This window comes from Trachemys scripta, chromosome 1, assembly GCF_013100865.1.
Source record: "Trachemys scripta elegans isolate TJP31775 chromosome 1, CAS_Tse_1.0, whole genome shotgun sequence".
In the NCBI taxonomy this organism is placed as follows: domain Eukaryota; kingdom Metazoa; phylum Chordata; order Testudines; family Emydidae; genus Trachemys; species Trachemys scripta.
Genome location: NC_048298.1, coordinates 309,686,578 through 309,704,665, shown reverse-complemented (window position 1 = coordinate 309,704,665; position 18,088 = coordinate 309,686,578). Strand labels below are relative to the sequence as shown.

General features: G+C 39.6%; 1 protein-coding gene across 2 annotated transcripts in view; it reads right to left on the bottom strand.

Moving 5' to 3' along the window:
• Positions 1-2,487: 2,487 nt before the first annotated feature.
• The window catches only part of POGLUT3 (protein O-glucosyltransferase 3), a 65,289-nt gene continuing 49,688 nt past the window's right edge, over positions 2,488-18,088 (bottom strand). For both annotated transcript variants that reach the window (XM_034758831.1, XM_034758830.1), the window contains 7 exons: positions 14,423-14,620; positions 12,401-12,687; positions 11,045-11,261; positions 8,351-8,547; positions 6,296-6,490; positions 5,069-5,173; positions 2,488-3,754 (listed from right to left, as the gene is read on the bottom strand). In XM_034758831.1, coding sequence (XP_034614722.1) covers positions 3,629-3,754; positions 5,069-5,173; positions 6,296-6,490; positions 8,351-8,547; positions 11,045-11,261; positions 12,401-12,687; positions 14,423-14,620 — 1,325 coding nt within the window. In that variant the 3' untranslated portion in view covers positions 2,488-3,628. The remainder of the gene's footprint in view (positions 3,755-5,068; positions 5,174-6,295; positions 6,491-8,350; positions 8,548-11,044; positions 11,262-12,400; positions 12,688-14,422; positions 14,621-18,088) is intronic.

The window sequence follows — 18,088 nt, the reverse complement described above, 5'->3', positions numbered from 1 at the left end:
TACTCACCAGCAACTACACACCACACAACAAAAACACCAACCCAGGAACCAAACCCTGCTACAAACGCCAGTGCCAACTCTGTACACATATCTATTCAAGGGACACCATCATAGGACGTATCCACATCAACCACACCATCCGGGGCTCGCTCACCTGCACATCTACCAATGTGATATATGCCATCATGTGCCAGCAATGCCTCTCTGCCACGTACATTGGCCAAACCAGACAGTCTCTATGCAAAAGAATAAATGGAAACAAATCTGACATCAGGAATCATAACATTCAAAAACCAGTAGGAGAACACTTCAATCTCTCTGGTCACTCAATAACAGATCTAAAAGTGGCAATTCTTCAATAAAAAAAACTTCAAAAATAGACTCCAACGAGAAGCTGCAGAACTGGAATTAATTTGAAAACTGGATACCATCAAATTAGGCCTGAATAAAGACTGGGAGTGCTTGGGTCATTACAAAACCTAAACTTAATTTCCCCAGTACTAATTTCTCTCTACTGTTACTCATACCTTGTTGTCAACCGTCTGTAACGGGCCACTCTCTTACCGCTTCAAAAGTTATTTTTCCTCCCTTGGTATCCTGCTGTTAATTGATTTATCTCATTAGACTGATCTCACACTTGGTAAAGCAACCCCCATCCTTTCATGTATTTATACCTGCTCCTGTATAGAGAGACAAGGTGGGTGATGTAATATCTTTTATTGGACCAACTTCTGTTGGTCAGAGAGACAAGCTTTTGAGCCACACAGAGCTCTTCTTCTGGTCTGGGAAAGGTACTCCAAGCATCTCAAATAAATGCAGTGCAGATTGTTTAGCATAAGTAGTTAGCACATAGTCTAAGGGACAATTCAAGGTAGAAACAATGAGGAGTCCTTGTGGCACCGTAGAGACTAACAAATTTATTTGAGCATAAGCTTTTAGGGGCTAAAACCCACTTCATTGGATGCATGCAGTGGAAGATACAATAGGAAAATATATATACACAGAGAACATGAAAAATAGGTGTTGCCATACCAACTGTAACGAGGGTGATTAAGGTGAGCTATTATCAGCACAAGAAAAAAAACTTTTGTAGTGATAATCAGGATGGTCCATTTCCAACCGTTGACAAGAAGGTGAGAGTAGCAGAGGGGGGGAAAATTAGCATGGGAAAACCATTTTCTTTTGTGTAATGACCCATCCACTCCCAGTCTTAAAGCCTAATTTAATGGTGTCTAGTTTGCAAATTAATTCCAATTCTGCAGTTTTTCATTGGAGTCTGTTTTTGAAGTTTTTTTGTTGGAGTATTGTGACTTTGAGATCTGTAATTGAGTGACCAGTGAGGTTGAAGTGTTCTCCAACTGGTTTTTGAATGTTATAATTCTTGATGTCTGATTTGTGTCCATTTATTCTTTTGCGTAGAGACTGTCCGGTTTGGCCAATGTACATGGCAGAAGGGCATTGCTGGCACATGATGGCATATATCACATTGGTAGATGTGCAGGTGAACGAGCCTCTGAAAGTGTGGCTGATTAATCACCCTCGTTACAGTTGGTATGGCAACACCCATTTTTTCATGTTCTCTGTGTATATACATTTTCCTACTGTATCTTCCACTGCATGCATCCGATGAAGTGGGTTTTAGCTCATGAAAGCTTACGCTCAAATAAATTTGTTAGTCTCTAAGGTGCCACAAATACTCCTTGTTCTTTTTGCTGATACAGACTAACATGGCTACCACTCTGGAATCTTTTCCTACACAGACATTCAGAGAAATTTCCCCCCAAGCATAGTGTTGTTATGAAGACCTTTCATTTTTGGATCTCTGTTCTGAAACATGAACAAAATTGTTGTTTCATCCATCTGGTATGACAATTCATGGCTTAATTTCCCTTGATTAGCACAGTAATGTATTTTTTAAAAATACTGATCAATGCAGATGAAAAGTAGATTGACAATGCCACATAAACATGCTAAACTCTGCAAATCTTGATTCTGTCTGGTAAAGGGCATACTAGTCAGGTCATGTCAGCATAGTACAGTAATGTAGAAAGTGATATGTTACCATGGAAGACGGACAAGAAATGTGCTGCACATGGAGAAGAAAGAAGGAGCAGAAACCTGATTTCAGGTATCTGGTTCAGCAGTGTAACCCTGTTTCTGAACTGGATGTAGGAAGCTTTATGACAGCAAATGAACGCCACATGTATTTTCTGGAGCCAAATTTGTTTAGCATACTGAACTATATTTGTGGTTCTGTTTGGTTTCTAGGACTTATTTCCATGCCAAATAAAACTCAAACTATTTATTCCAGTGTAGAACTAAACCCTGTAAAGTGACTGGTAGTGCCAGATGTTTCATCTAAGGAAATGTAACGAATGATTGCAAGGAGAGCATCTAGAGTCCAGATGTTCCATGCTTGATAATCATTATTGTTCTGATACAGAAGTTGTGAGTTTTGTGTTCTGAAGAAACCATGCCACATCAGCGCTAAATGAACTGGTTTGTTTATTTTATATATTTTCCCCTCCATTTTCTTGGTTCTGTATAGCAGATACAAATGTCAATGCCATGTTTGCATTTTTTCCATGTGCCTGTATCAGAAAAATGAATAATAAATATTTTACAGTCAAACAAGAGCCACCCTTGAAATACCTTCTCACACATTCAGAACAGCTACATTTATCTGAGCTCCTGTCCCCTCCCTCAACAGCCAAAAAACCCCTCATATCTAAATTACGGTAATACACCACATTCCTCATGAGTCATTTTCACACTCACACACCACTTACCCAGTTGTTTTGACACCTTCCACAAATCCTTAGACTAAATGGGGGTTGTACTAAGCATTTATTTAGCATTTTAGGTGCTTGACTCAGCAGGGGCAGGTTGTTTTGTGGGAAAGGGGTCACCTCTAATACATGGTAGGCCTCAGGACCCGATTTACACTATGTCTACACGAAGTAGCTATACCGGCATAGGCTCTGTAGCAGATCAGGGAACTGAACCCAGGTCTCTTGAGTTTCAGGCAAGTGTCCTGACCATAGCAGGATCATATTTTCAATATCTATACAATCTACAGTAGGGGTGAAGGTATCTCATTTTGGTCACATGTGGAGGTTGGAAGAATATCACCACCATTTTTTACCCCCAATCTGACTCTTGATTTGGACAACTTTTCACTAGGATCTGAATGGAGATCACAAGATTTATCTGACATGGACCATCAAATAAACATCAGATGGTAATACCAGATTTGGAACTTGCAAACCTAAAATGATCCACGTTGTGTCTACGGTTACAAATCTGCTGTATATATAGTATTCAGCTTAATACTGTGGTAGAATAATTTCTGGTTTTAAAAAGTTATTTTCAGTAGAAAATAGAAATCAGTAGATGACTTAATAGAGAAATCTAATACTGTTCTGTTGTGTGAGAAATGCTCCTGTAAAAGAACTTGCACGAACTCGTATATCATAGGCAGAGTGAATAAAGGTGTGCAAATACAATAAGAGCGCTTAACCAAGAATGTTCCCCAGTGCACAAGTATGTCCTAGATTTCACAGCTTAAATCCCATGTATATTTTTGCATCCTTAGTGAAACCAGAGTGGTTTTCTTCATTTGGTACAGTTATAGATCTTCCCTTAAAGGCTTTTTCCTATGGCAATTGCAGACGGAGGTGCTGTCATCAGGCTGAGGTACAAGTTCCATTCCATCTCTTATTTCAGGTTGGCTGGCTTGGTGCTTGGCATATTTCTGAAATATGCAAGTGACATTTAAGGGAGCTGACACAATAGCATGTAATTCATGTAACAGAATTCTCCTCCCTTCCATTCTCAAGCCTTACTTTAAACACTGCTTCCTACATCAGTTACAGTCTGTTTACTAGGTTTTCATTGAAACACCTACTAATAAACTAAACTGGATCTGGAACTTCCTTTAATGTTTTGTCTTATGTCCTATTAAATGTCAGCTTTAATACGGTCATCAACAGTATGAAACCGCTTAATATAAACACATGCAAATGATCGGTCATATTTTTGCACACTAAACAGTCCAAAAAGTGAGGTCATTAACTGTGCATTCATAGGAAATCTGATTCTGTATAGCAGAACAGCAAAGCAATTCAATACGCATAGAGAGCAGAGGGTTTCGGAGTCAAATTAGAATTCTGCTTCTTGAAGTGAAAGTCATGTAAACTGCATCATGCACAAACTGGTTGGATCTATACCCTTTTGTTTAATCCTGCATCTCTTTCACATACCCTCTTGGATGGCTAGTTGTCATCTTAGATGCTTCCCAAGTCCCCTCTGCTAACTCCATTTCTGTGGGCAACACTCCTTCTTCTGCTCTCCCCTGCTCCTCAGGCTGTGACCAACTCCTGTTACTCCTTCTTTCACAATATCTCTGTAATTTGATTAATAATGGGCCCAACCTTCCATTTCCATGTGCAAATCTATAGAAGGAAGCTAAAAGGGAGGTTCCCTGTAGGGTTCTCAGTTTTCTCCGCAATTGTTACATTGTTGAGTATGATTTGCTCACCACCAAGAAACAGGCCACGGGGACAGCCCACAAATTCCCTGGATCCCCCAGAATCAGTGTGAGACTAGTGTCATCTGCAACCGACTTGGGTCTTTGGCCTGCCCTGCTACGTGGCAGCACAGCTGCCATATTGCCAGGGCTTCCTTTTCCAGTAACCAGAACCAGGGCCTCCCAAAGAACCAATGCCATGTTGGGACATTGGTTCAGAGGATGAAGTTGGAGCTAGCAAAAGGAGGAACACTAGCCAAAGGGTCAAAGGCCAACAGAAGGTCACCTGTCTTAATCAGAAATAAAGCACTACAAAACACAGAATACAAAGCAGATGGGGTGGGAAATCATGAGAGCCCTTTCACAGTAGGGCTGCTGGTAGGTCAGACTGCATCCCAGTAATAATGAGGTACATTCTACCAGAGTTCTTGGATGATCCCTTACAACCTATCATGAACAACGTCTTAAGAATAGAAAACTGTAGGGCTAGAACTAGTAGCAGCTAAGCGAAAACGTAACCAAATGTCACACTGTACTAACCTGGAACACTTTGTAATAATAGCAGTAAAGCCTGTGAGGCTGCAGTAATTCTCTTGCAACTAACTGTCCTTCTTTAGCAATCTTCCTAGCTTCTTCATCATTTACCTGAGAAATTGGAAAGAAACAGCAGTGAATAATACAGCAATCAGTGAATCAATTAAATTCCAGCATGATAACTCTCATTAAGAGGGCTGTTCAGATCTGTAGTAATAACTGGAATGCTACCCAATGTACAATTACCGATACAGCGCAAGAACACATTATTTAGTTCCAGGTTTTTAGAATTTATCAGTATGCTTGCATGGTCACAAAGACATTGATATCTTTAGGGCTGCTGGTAAGAGTATTGGTGGCCAATTGTATATATTTGGAAAAATCAGTCAGTTACCGCTCTACTGTATTGTCCAAGTCACAGCCCAGTTCATAAGCAGGTTTGATGTCTCTCACACAGATTTGGTTACACAGTATACAGAACAGTAGTTTTTGTCTTTTCCTACAGCATGTAATTAAGTGTTTCTGTTTCCAGCTTTGTTCTTTGTGAAGCTTTTCAACTGAACCATCCTTGATTACACACGTGGAATGTGTTTTGGTGATGTGGGTCATGTACTAAGCATTTTTATTCATGTACTTGTATTCAAGAGTTTTAGAGCTTCATTTCAAAGCTTGTAGTGCCCTTCATCTGGTCCTTTGTGAACAACTACAATACTCAGAACTAAAACATTTCCTGTGTTTCTCACACTGCTAGTTTCAGCTATATTCTACATCACCACAATAATGTTTGGCATATTTATAAATAGCCCGTCTCTCTCATTCTATGTTACAGGAAGGTATTATTTTGGTACATCTGAACAGGATATCTGCATTAATAATTTCTACTCTGTGATCACAGCATTTGAAAAAAAAAATTAATCCAAGGTTTGAAAGCAATCTTTAAAGATCTGAAAATGTATTTAAAGTTGTTCTATAGCAAAACATTTAAGCACATGCCTAAAGTTAAGGCTGTACTTAAGTGATTTCCTGAATGTGGATGTTTACCTGAATTGGGGCCTTACTTTCATTTAATTAAATGAATAATAATAGCAATATATACACCGTTTATCTGAATATCTCAGTGCAGAGTTGATGCAGAACACAAGATTTAGCAATACAAAAGGAAAAGGACCACTAGGAATGTGCTTGTTTATATGTCAATGTACCCCTTTTAACTTTGTTGGTAACAACACTTACCTTAGCCCATTTTATTTTTTCTAGCAAGTCATCAAGGTTTCTTTTAATTGGAACATAATGTTTCCATGGTTTTAATTCACTGTAGAAGTGCTCATAGTATTGAGAGGTTTGTTTCAGTACTAGACTGTCACCCAACATGAGGTATGGGAATCTGTACGCTGCTACTGTCCCATCTACATTCACTTGATATTTGTACTGTAAAGTGAAAACAAAGAAGCAAAAAAGGAGAAAAAATATTTTGAATCAAAATATCTCATCTTTCAGCCTATTTAGTGTTAGATATATGCACAGTCTCAAAATGTCCTGGAAATAATAAGTATCTAGAGAAAGGCACCATCTTGTGGTTTAGGCCCAAGACTGGTAATTAAGAACCTTTGGATTCTAATCATGGATCTGACACAGATTCCTTACAAGATTTTAGGCAAATCATTTAGCCTCTATGCCTCAGTGTCCTCACTTACCTATTCCACCGGGCTGACCTCAGGGTCAATTAAAAACGAACCAAATACTGCTCACCCTAATAGTGCCACAGAACTCAATAAATAAAGCAAGATGGATATGGCTCAATATTTGTGAAGTGTAAGCCCAGTAAAAAAAACCCCAAAACAACTGACAGTAGGGGTAAGAAAATCAAATGCTTTCATCTAAGTGCCCACCAAAGCTTTTCAGCTCTTCCACATCAGCTCCATGTTTTATATACATGAATTCCAAATATTATGCAGTTTATTATGAAGAACCTAACCCCTGGTTGTCCTCAGTTCACATCACAAAACCACGACACAATTCACATGGACACCATGATGGGCATTCTGTTAAAAAGAGGGCTGGGACAAGGATAGAGTTGTGGGTGAGGGAAGCTGTCATTTAGTTCTAGTCTATCTCTCTCATGATAATCTCTCATTTCAAGAGGACCAAATTTATCCTCAATTAAAAGTAAACAGAGTACTAGCAAACATTGCACTAAAAGTAATATATGGTGTTCACTTTGGAGAGGGCTGTTTTTAGCATTTTTGATATAATCCATGGGGCAGAACCTCAGTTGGCATAAAATATAATAGCTACTGAAGTCAATGCAGCTGTGACAATTTATACCAGCTGAGGCTATGCCCCCTTTATTTCCAGAGATTGATAACTCTCCTGCAACTTTGTTTACAGGATCGCTGTTCACTTTCCCATAAGGATCAGCAGATTCATTACATTCTATTGAAGCCACTAAATCAAAATTAAAATTTTGTAAGGCAAATATAAGGTTTAAAATAATTGCAAATGATAATATTTTTAATATATTAGAGACTCTGAGTTGAATCAGTCCCCAAATGCTCTCCTCTCCATCTCCTCACTCACAAGCCTTCCCCTTGAGGTGGTGTGACTTCATACCATCCCCAATGAGTGGCACAACATAACCCAAGCAGTTTCAGAGGACAGAAACAGAACACTGAAGCCAACCATGCCTGCCTGTTTTGTGAATCACATTTGAAGAATACGAAGAAGAAATAACATTATGGCTAATCCAGCTGCCAGGAAACTCTGACTGCAGATGTCTACGCATGAGCAAAGTTAAAGAGGACATTTCACATCCTCCTCCTCCCCTGCTGCTGACATAGCAATTGAAGGAGTTGCAGCTATTTATTTATTTATTCAAATAAATCAGCAACATTCAATATACTTTTCTGACCCGCTGCTACAAGAACTGGTTTTGAAATACACAGTGCACCTACATCTATATAAAACATGCCCACAGTTTGCATGTTAAATAAGAAATGTACACAGTTACAGGGGGTCAGAAATCTGAGTACAAGGCCTGATCTAAAGCCCACTAAAGTCAAAGAGACCACAATGGATAGCACAGTATGTTTTTTTTAAAAGGATGTTTTACACAATGTTTTTACTTATGGGTAAAATATCTATTTTGTATGGCCGCATATGCCCAGGGCAGCATCACTGTTTCAAACACTGAAATGCAATCAGCAAAGTTAAAAAGGAAAGCTGCCTCTCTTCAGTTAGTAACCATTTAACTGCAAAGTAAGCCTATGTCTGCAATATAATGTGACAAACCTTAAAGAAGTCAAAGAATCCCATGAGCTGAGCCTTTCCCAGCTCTTTCTCCTTGTCTTGGAAGAAGAAAAATCCTGTTATTCCAGCATCTAGTAGCTCTGGATTCTCCTTAGATAGCTGCACCAATTGAAGACGTTCTTCTCGGCTGTCTCGACCTCTAAAGAAAGCTCGCTCTGTTTTGTTGTGCCAGAAAGGGCCTACAGATAATGAATGAGATGGGGGGGGGGGAGACAGCCTTGAAATCTTTAAATTACACATGCTCATACATTCAATACAAATTTGTTATGATATCAGGGTCACGCTCCCATGTATGATAAAAACAGGTATCAACATCAGAGGGTCCTGTGGCACCTTTGAGACTAACAGAAGTACTGGGAGCATAAGCTTTCGTGGGTCAGAACCTCACTTCTTCAGATGCAAGTAATGGAAATCTCCAGAGGCAGGTATATATCAGTGTGGAGATAACGAGGTTAGTTCAATCAGGGAGGGTGAGGTGCTCTGCCAGCAGTTGAGGTGTGAACACCAAGGGAGGAGAAACTGTTTCTGTAGTTGGATAGCCATTCACAGTCTTTGTTTAATCCTGATCTGATGGTGTCAAATTTGCAGATGAACTGAAGCTCAGCAGTTTCTCTTTGGAGTCTGGTCCTGAAGTTTTTTTGCTGTAAGATGGCTACCTTAACATCTGCTATTGTGTGGCCAGGGAGGTTGAAGTGTTCTCCTACAGGTTTTTGTATATTGCCATTCCTGATATCTGACTTCTCCACACTGATATATACCTGCCTCTGGAGATTTCCATTACTTGCATCTGAAGAAGTGAGGTTCTGACCCACGAAAGCTTATGCTCCCAGTACTTCTGTTAGTCTCAAAGGTGCCACAGGACCCTCTGTTGCTTTTTACAGATTCAGACTAACACGGCTACCCCTCTGATAGGTATCAACATAACTTCCATTATGAACTTGTTAGTTAAAGAAACATTTAAACCTAACTGGTAAATATTTGCCCTGCCCTGAAGTTTTAGCATGGAAAAAACTTCTTAAAATGTAAAATTTAAGTCTTTTTCTTTTAAGAAACAAAAAGAGCTCTGTGAAGCTTGAACGCTTGTCCGTTCCACCAACAGAAGTTGGTCCTATAAAAGATATTACCTCACCTATATTGTCTCTAAGAAAATTGTCTTATTTAATTAATTAAAAATATTTGTCTGAGCAAGAGACCTTCAATCTTAAAAGTCCACCCAAACAGGGGCAAGGGATAGCTCAGTGGTTTGAGCATTGGTCTGCTAAACCCAGGGTTGTGAGTTCAATCCTTGAAGGGGCCATTTAGAGATCTGGGGCAAAATTCTGTCTGGGGATTGGTCCTGCTTTGAGCAGGGGGTTGGACTAGATGACCTCCTGAGGTCCCTGATATCCTATGATATCCCAACACATAATTCCACTCCAACTTTAGTAACCTCTATTAAGCAGCCAATTTTGCCAGACCTTTGAGAGGTCACTTAAAGGTGACCTACAGAGGGGGAAAAAAAAGGTGTTTATCCTTTTTTGTATCTTTACAATATACAGAGAAAGCCTGTAAGATTTTCATTCTGCTTGTTGTTATACTTTTAGAAATATCCAAAATGTCAAATCTTGCCTTTCCTGTTTGTGCTGGTAGTCTCCGTGGAGGACCCAGAGAAGTGGATGGGAGCCGCTTATTCTATCCTTAATTGAAGGAACAGGTATACTGAGTCATTAACAGAGACCTTGTGTCCAAACTGTTTATCAGGTATTTGAATTAAATAAATATTTGGTGAAGGAGAGGGAGCTTTAAACTGTCTAAATAAACATCACTTCCTCGGTCAGGTTTCATTTTTTTGGTGCTCATCACGTCATATTCTTAATTCCCTAAGTGGCCATAGAGGCTCCCAGGAACAAGAGAATTTTTCTAATGTTCAAACAAACAAATAGGGGGGAAAAAAGCCTGGCCCTTGAGGTTTTCTTTATACACACACAATATTTTTCCATTTTTCAGTGTAGTGAAGGCTGCCTTGCCATTCATTTTCACAGTTTAATTTAAACAATTACAACAACAGCCCAAATCCCCTCTCAGGAATTGGACTAATATTTGGTTAAAGCATTCTAAAGCACTTTACTGGATGAAGGGAGTTATAATCATGATATTTACATCTGTCAAGAAACCACAGTAACTACACTTTACTGGGTGCTTATTTTCTTAAAAAACATTCCAGTGCAAAATGTAATAATTGTATTTGGCATACTAACATGACAGAGCATAAATCACTTCAAAAGGATTTTTATGGTCTGCTTTGTGAACTTTTATACCTGTAGGAGGAAGAGATTCTTTTTAACACAAAGTATTGCTTCCAGAACCCAAATGGGAGACTGTTAATTTAAAAGTCAATGGTGTTGCATGGGTGTAACAAAAGTCTGAATTAAAGGTCAAATTTTCAAGCCTGAGTGCCTAACGTCAGACTTTGAAATCCATATTTAGGCACTAAATACGAGCATTTTCAGCTCCCATTGATTTCAGTGGATGTTGTGTGTTCAGCACTTCTGAAAATCAGGCCACTCTTATTTAGATATTTATATAAGTTATCCTGCTTTGAAAATTTTGGCCAATATCTCTCTTTACATATGCTCTGTTACTTCACCTTTAATGGGGTTAGGAATTGATTTGTAAAGTCTATGAATTCTAATTTACCTGTGTTTCCTTGAATAGAAAGGAGGTCATTTGTAACACCACGTAGGGTTTCAAGTGTTGAATGGGTTATATCATATGTTGGAAGGACTGGGTCTCTTGAATCCACAGAGCCACACCATGAAATAATAGGTATAGGGCCAGGTGTATCATTAGCTGTTCGATGTTCCATTGGCCAATCTCCAACATTAAGATAAAACTCGACATCAGGGAGACGAACCTAGAAAAATATCCAATACAGGACAATTACAGAAAGGTTTATGCTTCAACTACTCATGCTTTAAAAGTAAAGTACCGTCATCAGTTTTCTTGTGTCAAAGAATCAATCATTTTCAGTGTTGTTGTAGCCATGTTGGTCTCTGGATATGAGAGAGACAAGATAGGAGAGGAAGTCTCTTTTATTCCACCAATTTCTGATGGTGGAAGGGAGAATACGGTAGGAGACCACTTAAAATGAAGTGGGCAATTAAGGGGTATCAGACAGTAAAGCGTGTTACAAATTGTTGTAATGGGCTCATTATTTACCCAACTGCTGGATACCCCTTAAATGTCCAGGGACGGCTTTAGGCACCGCGGGGCCCAATTCGAAGGAGCTGCCGCTGAAGTCCTGCCAAAGACAACGGCAATGATTGAGCTGCTGACGACGACAGTGCCGGGACTTCGGCGGCAGCTCAATTGGCTGCTGGTGCCTTCAGCGGCACTTCAGCGGAGGGACCTTCCTCCACGGCAGCTATTGAGCTGCCGCCGATGACAGCGGCGAGAGTTCGGTGGCAGCTCCTTCGGGACGTTGCGGGGCCCGATTCTGGGGAATCAGCTGAATCGCCCTAAAACCGGCTCTGTAAATGTCCACTTCATTTTAAGTGGCCTCCTATAGCACATGTGAAACCCCTATGCTTAACAATCTGTCCTAACTTGTATTTAGCTCTGACACTCTAGTTACCTTCCCCAGACCTGAAGAACAGCTCTGTGAAGCTCAAAAGCTTGTCCCTTCCACCAACAGAAGTTGGTCCAATAAGATTTTATCTCACCTATCTTTGTCTCTCACAATCAGTCAATGATCAGCATTATTTGAGATAAAGACACTGACTACAGCCTCAACCCTGCAAGCCATCTGTGCAATTGGAGTTCCAATTCAGGAAAGCCTGTAGAATCGTAGTGCCTGCAGTTTTCCTACTGACTTCAATGACTTCAGGCTTCCTAAACAGATGATATCATGCAGATGCAGAAATAAAAATAAAATCTTAGTTTAATAATTAAATATGCAGCAGTCGTTTAAGGTTTGTATGAAAATAAAAGTATGAATATAATATCCAAATGGTAACAAATCTGTGTGATCCAAAAGTCTTATATAGCGGGTACCTTTCTTGCCAATGAGAGCAACATTTCATCTGAGAACATTTTGAAGTCTGTGTACTTCCCTAAGGAACGACGGTAGATGTGATTATTGAGAACAGTGTAATGAACAATAGCACCTCTCGTTTGCCCAAACCTTGTTGGGACTTCATGAAGCATCCGCTGAAGGTTGATGGTGGGAAAAGAAGTGAAGTCCTTAGTAACTTGAGGCTCCTGGGATGGACAAGAGAGAATATTCTGCCAGGTCTGAGAATCTTCTTCTGGACACTCACAATACTCATGATAAACAGGCCCTGCAGAACACAAAGCAATGAGAATGTATGACTTCTGTGATAGTCTCATCTTACAATGCCCAAGACTCCTGATGGATACAAAAATCTAAAACTAGAGCTGGTGGAAGTCTTTTGTTTTTTTTGTTTTTTAGAATAAAAAGACCATCTTTACCAACAAATATTTTCTTGGAAAATTTTCTCTTTCTAAATTGTCTGGGTTTTTGATGAAAAAAATAAAAAAAATGTCATGGAAAATATCTACCATTTTTCAATCATCTCTACTGAAAAAACAAAGTTGTGTACCAATGTCATGCTACCTGCCAGTGAGCCAGAATGCCTATTTAAAGCATCCATCAATATTATTATTCAGCTGTACAGCTTAATTTATCAATATTTTAACCTTTATTTAGAACTTCATGGTGCCACAGTCTTTACATTTAGTGTGAGGTGCTTTCTTTTATGTATAATTAATCATGTAGTCTGTCCTTTTGGATCAGTGTGGATTTATACACTATAATAAGGACTAAGCATTTAAGTAAACTTTATTCCATGAACTTCTAGCTAAAAACAAGTACTGTACTCTGTCACACTAGTGACTATGTAAGTATGCTCCAGCACCAGTACCCAGGCTACTGTCTTGCTGCAGTTGGACCACATCACACCTATCTACTGTCAACTTCACTTGACATCCACAGTACTCCAATTTTTCAAAACTTTTCATAGTCTTACATCAACATTTTCTACTGTTGTATCAATCTATTACCCCATCTGCACCTACTCTGGCTACGGTTCTGTCCTCTCCAGGCGAGCAGTAGTGGAAACAGGGAGGAAATTTGCTTTCATTTTTGCTGTTCCAAACTATCTGAAACTCATCCTCCAATTTACTGCCTTTCTTTAAATCTCATCTTAAACCCATTTTTGCTTCAGTTTTGAAGTGTTTTATAATAGTGTGTACATAGGATGCTATACACAAAAAAAACAAACAAAAAAAAACCACTTTGATCAGGAGAAGGAAAGAGTGGGAAATGATGCTGAAGAAGTAGTTTTGTTTTCAGTGTTCATCCTTTTCCCTTGGTAGGCAACCAATCAACTGTGAGAAGAGAGAAGACGACCAAAGAAGCAGACCAGAAATTTGAAAACAGTTTGCATTATTTTCCCCTTTTAAGTGGAACTTAGAGTGTAGGGACCAGCATTGATCTTAACTGGGCCTGTAGGAAGAAAAAAGGAGAGAACATGGGGCTGGTTATAAGATTTTAATGTCTAGAAAGGACCATGCTTTAGAAATCACAAAGGTAAGAATATTTGTTCAGTCCATCTTACGGTAAGATGGACTGAACAAATTACGAATTGCTGGGAACAACATGGATTTCCTTGCTTTACTAGGTGAGGTTTCCTTTAGACAAATATAGCACTCACAGCTAGACCACAGATGAAGAAGTTTTGTCTCTGCTGTGGCACTCCACAAAACCTGAAGGTCACCCTGCAACAAGAGCTAGGGAGGCATGTTCTGAGGCAGGACCTGAAGTTCAGGGACCATGGTCTACATGCTTAAATATTTATGTCCCATAATTTGGCAATGATCTATATGTAGATTATTTCTGCTCCTTTAATCTGTGTAAGAGGTAGGCTGTGTAAGGGGCTGCTTAAACCAGAAAAAGCATTGGTACCTTCAGTTTGTTACCATTTCCTACTAGCCAAAGTTTAGTCTATAACATTTCTGTAGCTGTCACCATAAAATGGTAAACTGAAAACTTACCTTTCAAAATATAAGGAGACTGAGCTACGTGTTCATTACCATAAAGTACCTCAATCTTTAACCCTTCATTGACACTCCCATACATCCGATACTGTATAAGAAATGACCCATCATTCCTATCCATAAGGTTAGGGATGTGGATCCGGATGACTTCTTTGGGGGAAAGTGCTTTAATTCCCACTTTAAACTGTGTTCTTCCTGAAAAGAAGAAAATAAAAATAGCTGTAGACACTGCATGCTATTAGGGTTACTTAAATGAAAAAAAATGATGGATCAAATTCTGCTCTGAATTATACCAGTATAAAGCTGAAATAACTCTATAAAACTCAGAGACATTTCTCTGGATTTACCCTGTAAGCTATTCTGAGTGCATAAATTTAGCAGTCATGGTTTATAAGATACACCAACATTAATTTCCAAGAACGTATATAAGAGGAAGAGATCACCCTGTCAAGTTTTCCTGATCATCATATGTCTATGCAGGACCTGGGGCAGAGTGGGGGAGGAGCCTGGGAGAAGTGGAGGTGGACTGTGGGCGTGGCTGATGGCACCCCAATGTGTCCCAATATATTTTAGTGTGGTGATCTGGTCACCCTAACGGGACCCCTCTGGCCTCCTGACTCCCTGATTAGCCTGCCCACCCTGTCAATCAGGCTGACCTGGAGCATTGGCCTCTCCTCATTGTTCCTGGGGACTGTCAGTGTCAGGGCCTGATTTCCCATCGACCCTTCCCCTTTCTTTTGGTACTGGGAGCTAGCCAACCAAAACACCCCCACTGAGTTTTAGTAAAGCGACAACAGTCCCCTTACACCTGGAACAGCCTTTCTACCGGTCAGTCTTCCATGTTGAAAATGGTAGTGCCTCATACATTGGTGCCAGGGTTCTCAATACCAGTTCTTTTATTGATGTTAAGAGTTTATCAATGCTGGCTTTTGGCATTGCATGCCTGCTAGAGGGGGCATTCATGGATGTTCACTTCGATACCCGATTGGACATGGTACTCACTTCTTCGGGATCCGAAGTGAACTCAATTGATTACTCCAGAAAGTGAAGCTTAAGTCAAGCATCCTGTGACTTGTGCATCCTGGTGGAAAAGGAATGGCATACTGTCCACTGCTCCAGAGTGTAGCTTTCACCCAAGCAGAATATACACCAGCTATGACCATCAGTTAGTGGTCTCAAACCACTGCAGGAGCGGCAGGGCTTGAAGACCAAAAGTTGAAATTCTGCCATGACACTTAGTACAACTTTACAGGGCAATCTATACATGGGTGTCTTCTTCCTTTTTGATTTTTTAAACTGACAATTTAGGTAGATAGAAAGATTTTCTACCAGAAGGGTAGAAGATTATCTGGTTATCAGATGAACTAGTAGAAGAATTAGTGAACACTGAGAAGGTACGGATTGGACACTGCTGGGTTCCATCTTGCTGCCTGGTTAAGAGGGAGCTGATGGAGGGAGGAGGCAGAGTTTATATGTGCAGTCTCGACAGACACTGCTACTGCAAAGACTCTGGGCTCATGCACGTGAGTCATGTGTTTACCTACAGAGGGATTTACACTTACTCAAAGGAGAATTATATATATGAATCACAATGTATATTGATATATCCAAATATGTTATAGGTAATTGAGGCCTGGTATGAATGACGCATGCTTGATATGAAAATATGCATTGCAAGTTGGGAACCGAAGCAAGAACTTTAGGTCAATAACTATTAGAATTATTTGTGCAAAAACAATCTAGTTACGTTCTGAGAAAAATATGGAGAATCAGCAGAAAAGTAAACACCACCAGCTGGACTGATAAAAATTGTATAAGAATTGGAGGAAATAGCATGCCTTGGATCATGGCAGCCCACCCAGGATTGTCTCTTTGGAATTGTGAGTAGAAGGCCTAGTAAACAAAGGCAAAGAGCCGATGATGCGACGGAATGGCCTATAAATGGTTGCCTATGATTTCAGCAAATCGGAGTCGTTTACTGATCCAGAGCCCGTGTGGATATAGATGTGGTTTTTGCCAGCTCCCCGCATCTTATGATTTAATAATCAGAAGGAATCTTGATTGGCCATCTGGTTCATTCTGACCTTTGGACTCTGGTATAGTATGTTTGGGGTATCAATGTGGAGTGAGTAAGATTTGTTTTGTAATCAATAAAGAGCATTTAGATTATTATATACCAACACTGTGTCCAGTATCTGCCTGCTCCCCATTCCGTAGGGAGAGCTCTACTGCGGGTCTAACATGTGGTGGAGAATGCGGAGTGGGGGGGGGGGAGAAATATTAAGGAGTGCTGGATTTCGAGACGGGTTCTTACAGTGTGGGGGGAGTCCTTATCTAAGATTAATAAGGGTGACTCCTTATTTGTGACATTTGTGAAGAAGAAAAAAAAAAAGCACGTGGGGAGATACCGCATGGTGTTATTGTAATAATGTTGAAAACATTGTTTAAGAAGAGAAGTAAAGGGGTGAAAGAGGCGCTCTGTTTCCTGCCATTTCCTCCCCCTGCTGTCTCCAGGACCCTGTTTATTACTTGTATATAAATTTAGATAAACACACATTCCTCTGTTTAGGATAGGCCTGTTTAACAACTTTTGACTAGGAAGGGCTGTCTGATTTTGAACATGTGCTAATAACATCATAAAGGGAGAATTCACAACTTTACATATAATGTTATATACATTTCACCATCATGTTATTGAACAACGAGCTAGTTTTCAAATGATACCTCACAAGACATATTTAGTACAAAGATTATTACAATGGTGAGTATGGTATGAATACAGGGGTGCTTTCTGTCACAAAGGTTAAGAGGTGATTTGATCCTGGTCTACAAGTACACACATAGGGAAGAGATTTCTGGTCGTAGATGGCTTTTTATCAGAAAGAGGCCTAATGAGATCCAATTATTGGATGCTGAAGCTAGGCAATTCAGATGACACGTGTCATATATTTTTAACAGGGAGAGTAATTAACCAGTGGAATAAAATGGATTCTCCTCCATCACTTTAAGTCTTTAAATCAAGAGTTAATATCTTTCTAAAATATATGCAGTAGCTCAAATAGAAGTTATAAGCTTGATGCAGAAATTACTGGGTGAGGTTCTATGGCCTATGTTATGCAAGAGGTCAGACTAGATCATAATGGTCCCTTCTGGCATTAAAATCTACCTTTCATTCTACATAAATTTAATACTGGAGGCAGATTAGTACTTTATATCTGATCTGGTAACATTCTGATCCATAGCAGGAATGATTTCTTAATCTTGTACTAGAAAAGAAGCATGATATTGCCAACTTAACATGAGTTTTAGAGATGGGTGGCCTGAGTCCTCGCTCTACCTCAGATTTCCTCTGTTATCTTGGGTAAATTACTCACATTTCTCTTAGTTTCCTCATCTGTGACATGGAGATAATAATGCATATGTATCTATTAGCCACACAGGGGTGTTGTGAGATGTAATTAGTTTAAAGAAAAGCAGTGTATTAGTGCTAAGTATTATTATTAATTACAATTCTTTCTGACATTTCTCAGATATAAGTTTTGAGACTTTTGAAGCACAAGGGAGGCTGAGAGGCATAGGTGACCACACTAAGGACCTGATTCTGATCTCACACTAGTTAAGTGACTCAAGCTATTTCACATACACACAGAGTAGACAAGAGAA